Source organism: Sorex araneus, chromosome 11 (assembly GCF_027595985.1).
Source record: "Sorex araneus isolate mSorAra2 chromosome 11, mSorAra2.pri, whole genome shotgun sequence".
In the NCBI taxonomy this organism is placed as follows: Eukaryota; Metazoa; Chordata; class Mammalia; order Eulipotyphla; family Soricidae; genus Sorex; species Sorex araneus.
In genome coordinates this window covers 46,931,617-46,944,667 of record NC_073312.1, presented here as the reverse complement: position 1 = coordinate 46,944,667, position 13,051 = coordinate 46,931,617, and the positions used below count along the sequence as shown (strand labels likewise).

Genomic DNA, 13,051 nt, shown 5'->3' with positions numbered 1-13,051 from the left:
CCAGCAGTGGTATTGCTGGGTCAAATGGGAGCTCAATTTCTAATTTTTTGAGAATCGTCCATATTGTTTTCCAGAAGGGCTGAACCAGTGGGCATTCCCACCAGCAGTGTAGAAGGGTCCCTTTCTCGCCACATCCTCTCCAACAGCGGTTGCTTTTGTTCTTTTGGATGTGCGCTAGTCTCTGTGGTGTGAGGTGGTATCTTGTGGTTGTTTTGATCTGCATCTCTCTGATGATTAGTGATGTAGAGCACTTTTTCATGTGCCTTTTGACCATTCGTATTTCTTCTTTGGTAAAGTTTCTGTTCATTTCTTTGCCCCATTTTTTGATGGGGTTGGATGTTTTCTTCTTGTAGAGTTCAACCAGTGCTTTATATACCATTGATATCAACCCCTTATCTGATGGGTATTGTGTAAATATCCTTTCCCATTCTGTAGATAGTCTTTGGGTTCTGGTCACTGTATCTTTTGCGGTGCAAAAGCTTTTTAGTTTAATGTAGTCCCATTTGTTGATCTCTGTTTTTACTAGATTGCTTAGTTCTGTGTCACCTTTGAAGATACCTTTATCTTCAATATCGTGGAGGGTTTTGCCGACCTTGTCTTCAATGTACCTTATGGTTTGTGGTCTAATGTTGAGGTCTTTAATCCATTTTGATCTGACTTTTGTGCATGGTGTCAGGTCAAGGTCTAAGCCCATTTTTTTTGCATGTGGTTGTCCAGTTGTGCCAGCACCATTTGTTAAAGAGGCTTTCCTTGCTCCACTTCACATCTCTTGCTCCCTTATCAAAGATTAGATGATCATACATTTGGGGTTGTGTGTAAGGGTATTCCACCCTGTTCCATTGGTCTACGGCTCTGCCTTTGTTCCAGTACCATGCTGTTTTAATTGTTACTGCTTTGTAGTAAAGATTGAGGTTGGGGAGGGTGATACCTCCCATCGTCTTTTTCCCAAGAATTGTTTTAGCTATCCTTGGACGTCTCTTGTTCCATATGAATTTTAGGATTGCTTGATCCATTTCTTTGAAGAATGTCATGGGTATACTTATAGGGATCGCGTTGAATCTGTATAATGCTTTGGGGAGTATTGCCATTTTGACAACATTGATTCTCCCTATCCATGAGCAGGGTATATGTTTCCATTTCCTCATGTCCTCTTTGATTTCATGGAGTAGCGTTTTGTAGTTTTCTTTGTAGAGGTCTTTTACTTCCTTGGTTAAGCTGATTCCGAGGTACTTGATTTTCTGGGGCACGATTGTGAATGGGATTGCTTTTTTTATGTCCCTTTTCTCTGCCTCATTGTTTGCATATATGAAGGCCATGGATTTTTGGGTATTGATTTTGTAGCCTGCAACTTTACTGTATAAGTCTATTGTTTCTAAGAGTTTCTTAGTAGAGGTTTTAGGCTTCTCTAGATATAGTATCATATCGTCTGCAAATAGTGAGAGTTTGATTTCTTCCTTTCCTATCTGGATGCCCTTAATCTCTTTTTCTTGTCTAATAGCTATCGCAAGTACTTCCAGTACTATATTGAAGAGGAGTGGTGAGAGTGGGCATCCTTGTCTTGTGCCTGATCTCAGAGGAAAGGCCCTTAGTTTTTCCCCGTTGAGGATAATGCTTGCCGTAGGCTTGTGTCTATTCTTTGTTTTTAAAGGAGTATCCATACTGTTTTCATCGGGGCTAAACCAGTTGACATTCCCACAAATAGTGAAAGAGGGTTCCTTTTTCACTACATCCCTGCCAACACTGGTTGCTACTAGTCTTTTTGATATATGCCATCCTCATTAGTGTGAGATGATATCCCATAGTCACTTTGATGAGAATAACAAGTGGCAGTGAACACTTTAAGATGCCTACTAACCAACTGTATGTTCTCTTCAGGTAAGTGTCTGTACATGAGCTACCCCCACTTTTTAAAATGCGATTATTCGAACGCAGATTGGCTGCGTGCAAGGCAAACACCATACCCACTGTGCTATCACTCCAGCCATTTATTATGATTGTCTTTGTAAGTACATTAGTAGTTCATCTTACTTGCTTTGTTGTAATCAGGTTAATAGGTGCTTTGGAAAAGAGAAGATCACTTTCTACTGGTAACTAGAAAAGTTGATAGCAAATTGTCAATAGATTTCTTTTTCTTTGATCTTCATTTAAATTATAACACAAAATTTTCTGAGAATAAACTAGTTTTAAAACGAAAAAAAAAAATAAAATAAAATGCGATTATTGGTTTTCTATTGTTGAGATTTGTGAGTACCAATATCCAATCTAATCTTGGATATTAGATTTTCACCCTATGTATAGTATACAAATATTTCCTTTACTTATTTTCCAATTTGAATGCCTTTAAGTTCTTTATTTTTTATTTTGTGTTTGGGACCACACCTGGTGATGTTAGGTTACTCCAGGCTGTACACTCAGGAATCACTCCTGGCCATGCTCAGGGGACTGTATGGGAGATGCTGGGGATCTAACCTGGTTGACTGCATGTAAAGCAAGCACCTTAACCACTGTACTGTCTCTCCAGTCCTTTAATTTCTTTTTATTGCCTGATTGCTGTGGCAAGGACTTCCAAAAACTATATTGAATAATAAATAGTGGGAAAAGCAGGCATCCTTGCCTGTGGCTGATCTCAGGGGGAAGGCGCAGTTTTCACTACTATGATTTGGCTGTGCATGTATGGTCTATGACTGTTACTGTCATGGGTATTTTCTTCCTATTCCTGTTTTGCTGGACTTTGGATAATTATTAGATTATTATTCATCTAATCATGAATAGATGGTGAATTTTGTCAGAATCATTCTTTGCATCACTTGGTATGATCATATACTTTTAGGAGGGGTGCTTCACACCCAGCAGTCCTCAGGGACTACTGGTCTTGTACTGGTCAGAGTGACACCTGACAGTTCTTGGGGGAATCCGTATGTGATACTGGCAACCTAACCGGGGTTGGTGGGATGCAGGATAAGTGCCTAACCACTGTACGAATTCTCTGGCCTCTGATCATTTGCTTTTTATCTTTCCTTTTGTTTATGTGGTACATTTTATTAATCAATTTGCCTATATTGAATTATCCTGGCATCCCTGGAATGAATCCCACTTGATGATGGCAGGTGATCCTTTGGCTATTTTGTTGGGTTTGATTCGCTAACATTTTGTTGAGAATATTTACATCAGTACACATCAGAAATATTGGCTGTGGTTTTCTTATTTAGTAATATATCTGCTTTTGTTATTAAGGTAATGTTGGATTTGTAGACATTATTAGGAACGATTTTCACTTCTTCAAAATTTTGGAAGAGCTTGAGGAGTGTAGGTAATATGTTTTATTTATTCATTTATTTCTTCATTTTGGTGGGCCATGCCCAGTGGTGCTCAGGGGTTATTCCTGGCTCAGCACTCAGGAATTACTTATGGTGGTGCTCAGGGGACCATAGGAGATGCTGGGGAGTGAACCTGGGTCAGCTGCATGCAAGGCAAGAATCCTACCCATTCTACTATTGCTGGCCCTGTAAGTTTTCGTGAATGAATGAATGAATGAATGAATTAGCTAATTATTGGACCATCTAAGCTGTGCGGAGAATCTGGGGACCACTTGGCTTGATTGTGTGGGCCAGACAAGATTGCTGTTGTTCTGATAGCCTATTTTTGAGTGAAAGCATGACTTGGTCCTTCATGTCAGAGCTGTACACAAAGGTGTGCTCAGAGAGGTGTCCATGAGATTGCTCTGCTGTGTTTGCTTTACACTTAGTGTCTTGAAATTTTGTGCTTGATCAAGTGAAGCTGTGCTGGGGCCCACTAGGACCACACCCGATGGTGTTCAGGGAGGCCATGCAGTGTCATCAGGGAACTTTGAGGAACAGCTTATTTATTTATTTGGCGTTTTGGGTCACACCTGGTGATGCTCAGGGGTTACTCCTGGCTCTGCACTCAGGAATTACTCCTGGAGGTGCTTGGGGGACTATATGGGATGCCAGGGATTGATCCTGGGTCAGCCATGTGCAAGATTTATGCTCTAACCGCTGTGCTATCACTCCGGCCCCAACAACGTTTTATTACTTACATGTCCTAGAGAGCTCTTGGCACAGTTAAGGGCCATATAGTGAAACTGTAGGTGGGAGAGCACAGATATAGGAGTCTGTGTTTATGGGGGTTTGAGGGTGAAGTTCATAGGGATTTATAGATTTCATTCTTTCTTTGGAGAGTGGAGGGACTTCCCAGCAGTACTCAGGGCCCGGTGATTTGGTGTTTGAACCTGGAGGTGCAGTGCTGCCCCAGCCTGGTGGTGCGCAGTCTGGGAGATCAACTCAAGGCCTGTGCTCTACCACTTGAGGTATCTTCTACCCTGGCCTGACTTCTTACCTCATTTTTCTCCACTCATGGCTGTATCGTACGGTTGGCAATGTGTTTGAGATATTTGAAATACACTGGACAATTCTTCATTTCTCATCTGCTTACTGCTTACTAGACTGAATAATTTCAGTGGCATCATCTTCAGATTTGCTGATCCTTTCTTCTGCTTGTTCAGATATATTCTTGAATGCAGCTAGTGAATTTTCTATTACAGTTGTATTTTTCAGCACCATCTTCAGCTCAGGGGCTGCTCCTGGTGGTGCTCAGGGGACCATGTGGTGCTGGGGATTGAACCCAAGCTTCCTGTATGCAAAGCATAAGCACTAGTGCATCAAGTGTTTCTTAAGCTGTGAGAATCACTTTTTAGGTTTTGGATGAAATGTGAGGATACTCATCTTCTGTGTACAAATTCTGATGTGTGTCTGTGCCCTCCAAATGCCAGTTTCTTGAGATCTGCATTATATCCCCATTTTCCAAACTCAGAACTTGAGTTTAAGGAGGCTGGCTGACCTATCCTATCCAAAGTCTAGCCAATGCCAGAAAGAAAGAAAGAAGCAGAAATGTGATTACAAGTCTTTCAGGTTTTGTAACTTGCCACTCTACTATACAAATCTATTGTTTCTAGGAGCTTTTTGGTAGAGGCTTTAGGGTCCTCTGTAGTATCATGCAATCTGCAAATAGAGCTTGACTTCTTTTCTTATCTGGATGCACTTAATTTTTTTTTTTCCCTGACTGCTATGGCAAGTACTTCCAGTACTATATTGATTAGAAGTGGTGAGAGTGGGCAACCTTGTCTTGTCCCTGATCTTAGAGGGAAGATTTTTAGTTTTTCCCCATTGAGACTAATGCTTGCCATGGGCTTATGGTAGATGACTTTGACTATATTGAGGAAAGTTCCTTCAACTCCCATTTTGTTGAGAGTTTCATTATGAATGGGTGCTGGATCTTGTCAAATGCTTTCTCTGTACCTGTTGATATGATCACATGATTTTTATCTTTTCTTTTATTGATATTATGAATTATGTTGATTGACTTGCGAATGTTAAATCATCCTTGCATCCCCGGGATGAATCCCACTTGAGCATGGTGTATGATCTTGTCATTCGATTCTTGTTGAGGATCCTTGCATCTGTGTTCATCAGGGATATATAATTTTCTTTTTTTTTTTTTTGTGGTGTCTCTGTCTCCTTTTGGTATTGGGGTGATATGTGCCTCAGAGAAACTGGGAGTATTTTTATTTTTTTCAATTTCCTGGACAAGCTTGAAAAGGACTGACAATAGGTCTTCTTTAAAGGCTTGGAAAAAATTCACTAGTAAATCCATCTGGACATGGTTTTTGTTTTGGGGATGACTTTTGATTACTGTTTCAATTTTTTTGATAGTGATAGGCCGTTCGAGTATTCCACGTCTTCTTGGTTCAGCCTTGGAAGGTTACAGGAATCCAGGAATTTATCCATTTCTTCTAGGTTCTCTTGTTTCTTGGCATACAGACTCTCAAAGTAATCTCTGATGATCTTTAGACTTTCTGTGGTTTCTGTTGTGATGTCCCCCTTTTCATTTCTCTCTCTCTCTCTGGGTCTTGCCAGTGGTTTATCAATCTCGTTTATTTTTTCAAAGAACCAGATCTTGGTTTCATTGATCATGTTGGATGTTTTTGGGATTCACAAGTCTTTCAGATAGAGTGGGATAGAGATTTAAGTGAGATAGAGATTCCTCCATCCATCTCGGAGAGCCCAGCAAGCTACTGAGAGTGTCCCACCCGCATGGCAGAGCCTGGCAAAGTACTTGTGGCGTATATTCAATATGCCAAAAACAGTAACAACAAGTCTCACAATGGAGACGTTACTGGTGCCCGCTCGAACAAATCGATGAGCAATGGTATGACAGTGATACAGAGATTCCCAAACTTCTGTCCCATTTTCAGAAGAAAAATGACTCATTCCCCTGGAAATCTACCTTAAGTGAACGAAAGAAAGCGCCTCCCAATTGCACTTGGGGCTACTGGGAGTGTTCTAATTTTACCCTTTTTGGAGTCATTGAAGTAAGATAACACAAACATGTCTTTGAAATACCTGGGATGGACTGTAGGCAGAGGGACTGAATGTGATTTTCAGAATATGTTGAAGTTAACATAGATTTTTTTTTTCAGCATGGAAAAGTAGTTTGACTTCTAACATGAAGCAATTATGAAAAGAATTACAAAGATTTTGTTTTGGGGCCATACCCTGCGGGTACTCAGGGCTTACTCCTGGCTCTGTGCTCTGGCGGAGCTCAGGGGACTATATGGGATGCTGGGGATCAAACCCAGGTTGGCCTTGCACAAGGCAAGCACTCTACCTGCTGTCCTATCTCTTCGGCTTCAAGAATTAGAAAGTTTGAAAATTCTCTTTCCTCTTCTTCACCCTGGACTTCTTGGCCCCGCTAACCATATCTGGGAGAATTTTCTCCTAAGAGTGTGAGAATAGGCAGAGGCAGACCAGGACTTGGACACCCTTAGGGCTTGGAATTTGCCTGCCATCTTGGTTCTTAACTTTTCCTCTGACTGGTCAGTCTCAGGCCTGCATGTCTCCTGTCAGCATGGAGATTGCACCCACCCTGGTCCTGGGCGCACAGGAGTGAAGGCACAGGCCAGTGAGTGTGATGGCAGCAGTGGTTGGGGGCGTCTCTCTGTTCTGACTAGTGGGCAGGGAGCAGGCATGCTGTCTTCAGGATTCCTTAGGAATCGCCCAGCCCAGCCTGCTGTCCCACTGCCCCCAGGCAGGGACCCGTCTCTCAGCAGTCCCTGGGTTCTCTTGCTTTCTTCTTCATAAGGGTTTAGGTGGTATCTAGAAAGACTTTCCTCCTGGGACTACCTCCTGCAAGGGACAGTGGTGAGAAACCTGTGTCAGGCTGGGTGTCAGGCTAATTGGGTATATTGTGGCCTTTCCTTACCTTTGCTCTTCCTGAATTACAGTTGCTTACCTCTGCTTTCAGTTCTTTTGTGTATCTGTGGGTAATGGAAATTGCTGGGTCATGTAGTCATTTGAGATCTAAGTTTTGAGGAACTTCCATACTGTTTTCCGTAGCAGTGGTACCACCTTCTTTCGCACATCATGATGCTTGTTAATATGTGCATGTCTTTGAAAATTATGCCCTAGATGCTGGGTTTTAATACTGCAGTTTCAGCTTGCCCCCAAAACTTGTATGATTGTCTCAGTGTCCATCCTGAAAGTCCTTATAGTGAAGCTGTAGTGTCCAGACTTAGTTTCTCCCACACTCCAAAGTAGAACCCAGGAGATTTAATAGCTATCAGTCTAGGGGAGGTTTGAGTCTTCTTTCTCTATGAAGGAGACCTCTGGAGTGTGCAGAGCCCATGTGTAAGCCCGCTCCAGAAACCCTGCTCTAAGGCTTCGAGGGAAATAGCCATAACTGTCCCCTTCTTTACACTAGCTGGGCGTGGTTCTGTCCGTCAGGGCTCATTCCCACTGCCTGTAGTGCGCCTCTAGGATCTGCTCCAGCTTCTGTCTCCTCCTCACGCCCTCTCTGACTTGTTTTGTGTCCTACCCACAGGCCAGAACCCCCGCATCTCTGCTGCTCCCTCCGGCCTCTGATTCTACTTCCTGCAGTGTGACCCTCTATCCCCACAACCACAGCGCCTCGCCACAGCATTATTGAGACATGCTCCACATAACACTCTGCTCTCCCAGGTAAGGAGTACAGTTAGTGGGGTTTGGGACTGTCGGGGGGGATCTCCCAAATAATTCTTGGGAGACCTGGGGTTGTTCCTAGCTGGACAGGACCATTCAGTGCTTGAGCCGGACACTGAATGTGATATTCCACAGGCTTAGCAGGGCCCACAAGGGTCACTTCAGCTGTACTGGGGGACTTCCAGGGTTGTACCTGGCAGTGCTGGGGTGGGGTTGGGGTGCCATGTGGTTTTTAGTATGTTCACAGAAATGGACAGTTATTGCCACCATCATCTTTTAGGACTTTTTTTAAGTACCTCAGCAAGAAACTGTGGGTCAAGTAGTCATCTTGGACCGTGTGTCCCTCTCCCCAGCCCTCGAAACTTCTTGTTCCTTTAGATTTTCCTCTTTTGGACCTTGCACATAAATAGGTCAGGGCCATTCATGCTTCCAGGGCAGGTGCATACTGTAGCATGTACCCTTGTTTTAGTCTCCTTTTCGACTGAACACTAATCCATTGTATAGGCACAGCACTTTTTATTCACCCATTAACTGGCTTGCCAACATTCAATTCACTTTGAAGCTGCTATGAATGATGCTCATCATTCAGAACAAGTGCTGGTGTGGATCTCCACATTTATTCCTTTTTATTTAGTTTTTTTGGTCACACCCAGTGATGCTCAGGGTTTGCTCCTGGCTCTGCACTCAGGAATTATTCCTAGTGGTGCTCAAGGGACCATGTGGGATGCTGGGTATTGAACCCTGGTCAGCTGTGTGTAAGGCAAGTGCCTTAGCTGCTGTACTTTCGTTCTGGCCCCTACATGTTTGTTTATCGGGTAGGAGAACGGCATTTCTGAGTTAGGCAGTGACTCTGCATTAAGCATTCTGGCACCTGCCACACTGGCATAATTAGCAAGGGCTGTGCCATTTCACAGCCCATCCATGCTGCAGGAGGCCCTAATTTCTCCAGATCCTCATCAGTCTTGTCTTTTTTTTTTTTTTTTTTCAGATTTTGAGCTGGTCTGCCTATCTTTAATTTTTTCCCCCTAATGTAGGAGCACTGCTATTTATTCAGCCACTTACTAAGCTGATTGAAGTGGGCATGAACTCCACACTACTTTTTAAAAAACTTTTTAGTTGAATATTTGTGAGATAGACCATTATAATATCTTCATTTTTTTCTTTTTATATTTCTAAAACTTAGTTATCCCCCAAACTCCGTGTGTAGTCCCCAGAAGATTTGGCACTACTCTCTTCCCGCTCCCTGCCCTCTGTGCCCGCGCTGGCTCTCTCGCCTCCTTTCTCTATGCTCTGGCAGTGCCGGCCATTCCCCAGGGCAACCTGAGCTTCCTCCTTCCCCTCCATCATCCTTTAGAATTAATTGCTCGACACCCTTAAAAGTTACCTTTTTTTTTTTTTAATTATGTTCACCTTTTGTAAAAATTATTTATGGTAAAACATTTCTTTACATCGCTTTACTGAACATTATGCCCTGGGGCCAGAGTTGGTCTCAGTCTTTCTGTTCTTTGGGGTTTCTGGTGCCTGGAGCTTTGCCCCTCCAGGTCAGCTTCTCTGGCCAGGGGACATTGGGGTTTCCTGGGTGGTAACCCACGTGGCCACCAGGAGGCAGCTGCTCACCAGCTGCCTGTGTGCCTTGAGCTAGGGAGGCCCAGGGTGCCTGGCAAGGCCATGGCTCTTCATGGCCTTCTCTCTGTCGCCCTGTTTCATGTAGGAGACTTGTGGACTGGCACAGCCCCTGCCAGTGAGGGGAAGCAGCGCTCTGCAGTACTCGGCACTCAGCACTCAGCACTCTGAGAATGGTAAGGACGGATGCTTGCCTATTGGCTACTCTACTCTAGTGTCCCATTCTTGTTCTTTTGTTACTTCATTTCTGGGGCAGGAGTATTTCCCTGGAGGCTTTTCCTCTGGCATCCTGTCTCTTGGGAGAGTTGTTGCCCTTTGAGGGTTTGGGAGCTAGACATTGTATCAAAGTGGCTTGCACCATCTGGTCACAGTTGCTACAACAGCACAACATTGACACTTTGTTGGAATCTGTTATCCTGATGCCTGGGTCTTGACTGGATTGGGTTATTGCTTGGGTATCCCTAGGCTGTGTCCTTTGCAGTGGATGGTACCCAGGACAAACTTTTCAAATAGTTGGGATGATCCCTCTAGAAATGTTCTGGTTCTTATTCTTTTCCCCAGTCATCATGTTTAGTTGATTCCCCACATTCTGAGGAGGACATAGTTGTTCAAGGCAGAATAACTTAAGTGCCAGAGCAGAAGTATATTCATTGTGGGTTATTAAAGAGACAGCTGACAAGTCAGTGATGGTTGGAGGGATCACTCGGGATGGGAGATGTGTGCTTAAAGTAGACAAAGAACCAAACATGATGGCCTCTCAGTATCTGTTTTGCAAACCATAATGCCCCAAAGTAGAGAGACAGTAAGAGGGAAATTGTCTGCCATAGAGGCAGGGAGAGGGGTGAGAATGGGGTAGGGGAGGGGAGGGAAAGATACTGGGGACATTGGTGGTGGAAATTGTGCGCCGGTGGAGGCATGGGTATCTGATCATTGTATTACTGAAACTCAAACATGAAAACTTTGTAACTATAGCTCACGATGATTCCATTAAAAATAATTAAAAAAAAAAAAAAGACACGAGTGGCAACCAAAAGCAAGTCTTCTTTTCCCTTAAACTCCTTCCTAGATTCGAATTGCAGCCTTGAATGCCAGCTCCACAGTTGAGGATGATCATGAAGGAAGTTTTAAAAGTCACAAAACCCAGACGAAGGAGGCCCAGGTTTGTGATCTGTGCTCGTGCTCTGCATGTAGACCTAGCTTCTGATCTCTGTACGGAACAGACCTCGTTTTAACTGTGTTCCCTTATCTCCCTAATGGGATTTGAGAGAAGATTCCATTGTGGAGCATTGCTAGCTCTCCCTGTCACATTGCCCTGCTTCTCGTAGCAGAGGAACTGTGTCCTTTGTGTTTGTGTCAGTTTGGACCAGGTCAGCCCTGAGGCCTGCTTCTCTAGCAGGTGGGATGGGGCGGGGGCGGCGGGAGGGGAGGGAATGGCCTTTCCGTGTCATTCCATTCTTTGTGCAGGCTATGGGAGTTGCCTGCCTGGTGAACACAACAAAACAGGTGCTAGATGGGCTTCGGGGGGTCTCTGCTGTGGTGCCCTCACTTTTCAGCATGAGGAGAGCCCCTTACGGGAACTGCAGGACTGAATCTTGTGGAGATCAGTGGCAGATCCAGGTTCTACTTCAGCTTTCTAAATTTTGGTGCTTCCTTTCTGCCATGAGGTCTAGCATCATTTCCATTTTAGCCTGCCTTCCTGCCTTCCCTCCATCCTCCCTCCCCCCTCCCTCCCCCTCCCTCCCTCCCTCCCTCCCTCCCTCCCTCCCTCTTTCTTTCCTTCCTTCCTTCCTTCCTTCCTTCCTTCCTTCCTTCCTTCCTTCCTTCCTTCCTCTATCCATCTGTCCATCCATTTATCTGTCTCTTCATCCCTCACTCCCCTCTCCCTCCCTCCTTCTCTATCTCTCTACCTTGCCCTACCTTTGTATAACATAGGTTTGTGCTTATATTTGTTTTCACTGAAATAAATACACATCTACCCCATTACAGGAGCAACCAGGATAGCGTGGGGCCCTCTCAAAAGCCGACTTATCAACTGCCCTGAGTCAGTGGGGCTCAGCCTGCCCAGTTGTCTACCTCCCCAACAGTGTTGGGCAGGGGGTAGACAGAAAGCAGTGGAGTCCATCCATACTCCCTTGGTGTACTGAGTTACCCTGGGTGTGTGGCCATTCTCCCAGCCAATTGAGCTTATAACCTTGGCACTGAGACGATTGTGCCCTGGGTCTCTGCAGCATTTGCTGTTGCTTTCCACCTGTGTTGTTTCTGTCTTCCTGGGGACTCCTTAAGGTTTTTGTCTGATGATGGGAGGTTGGAATACAAAAGTTATTACCACTACAGAGGGCCCAGCTGATAATTAATATACATAGCCTTGATTACAGCTCTCCTTCCTTAGACTTTTGACTTAAAAAAGACCAAGCGTGCTTCATGTGTTTCATGGAAATGTGCCTTGTCTTGGTTCACAGGAAGCAGAGGCTTTTGCCTTGTATCACAAGGCCTTGGATCTGCAGAAACATGACCGGTTTGAGGAGTCTGCCAAAGCCTACCATGAACTCCTGGAGGCACGTCTGCTGCGTGAGGTGAGGTACCGGCTGGCCGTTGGGGTGCCCTAAACCAGGCACTCTGGTCCTGACCTTTGTCCTCCTACCTTTTTTTTGGGGGGGGTGCTGGGGATTGAACTTTACCCCTTGCATGTGTAAGGTGCATGTGTACCCTTGGGCCTCACACATGCAAGGCGAGTGCTGCACTGCTGAGCTCCCTTCCCAGGCCTCTACTCGCCTACCTGCTGTTTGGATAATTTCCCCTCTCGGTCTCATTGGCTTGCTGTGGGGTTGAGTGAACCAGCAGTGGTGTAGCAGGGCCGTTGGTCATAGTAGGAGCTTTGCATCAGCTATTGTACCTTCATCTTCACCTCCGCTTTGCTGTGAGGTGTGGAGTGTTGTCTCATTTTACAGTCATGGAAGCAGAGGCTTAGTGAAGTGTTGATGGCTCAAAGGTCCCAACATGAAAAGTGTTAGAGCAAATATTTGAGTTTTCTGATACCTCATGATCTCTTGGCAACACAGTTGCCATAAGCTCAGGGAACCTGTTTAGATGCACCATGGATAACCCAAAGCCCTGTCGAGGAGATATTGTACATGGGAGGGCCGGCAGGTGGGCCTGGGTCCCAGCCGGGCTGTGCTGGTCATGAAGCTGGTTGGGAGTGGGTTTTGACCTGAAACTGGCCTAAGAAGACGTGTATTTCATTAGGGGGAAAGGCTTTTGTTTCCAAGTACCTGGACACCAACACAGATGCCTGTGAGTAAGGAGCAGGCAGGCTACATTTTCTGGAACTCTGCCTTTTGGCTGGGCGGAATCTTCGACGACTCTTGGAGGGCAGATACTTGTGTGTTAAGCCCCCA

General features: G+C 44.8%; 1 protein-coding gene across 4 annotated transcripts in view; it reads left to right on the top strand.

Annotated features, from left to right (window-relative positions):
* The window catches only part of CABIN1 (calcineurin binding protein 1), a 102,186-nt gene that overhangs the window by 5,921 nt on the left and 83,214 nt on the right, over window positions 1-13,051 (top strand). For all 4 annotated transcript variants that reach the window (XM_055118689.1, XM_055118692.1, XM_055118690.1 and 1 more), the window contains exons 2-5: window positions 7,897-8,033; window positions 9,745-9,832; window positions 10,723-10,815; window positions 12,116-12,229. In XM_055118689.1, coding sequence (XP_054974664.1) covers window positions 9,830-9,832; window positions 10,723-10,815; window positions 12,116-12,229 — 210 coding nt within the window. In that variant the 5' untranslated portion in view covers window positions 7,897-8,033; window positions 9,745-9,829. The remainder of the gene's footprint in view (window positions 1-7,896; window positions 8,034-9,744; window positions 9,833-10,722; window positions 10,816-12,115; window positions 12,230-13,051) is intronic.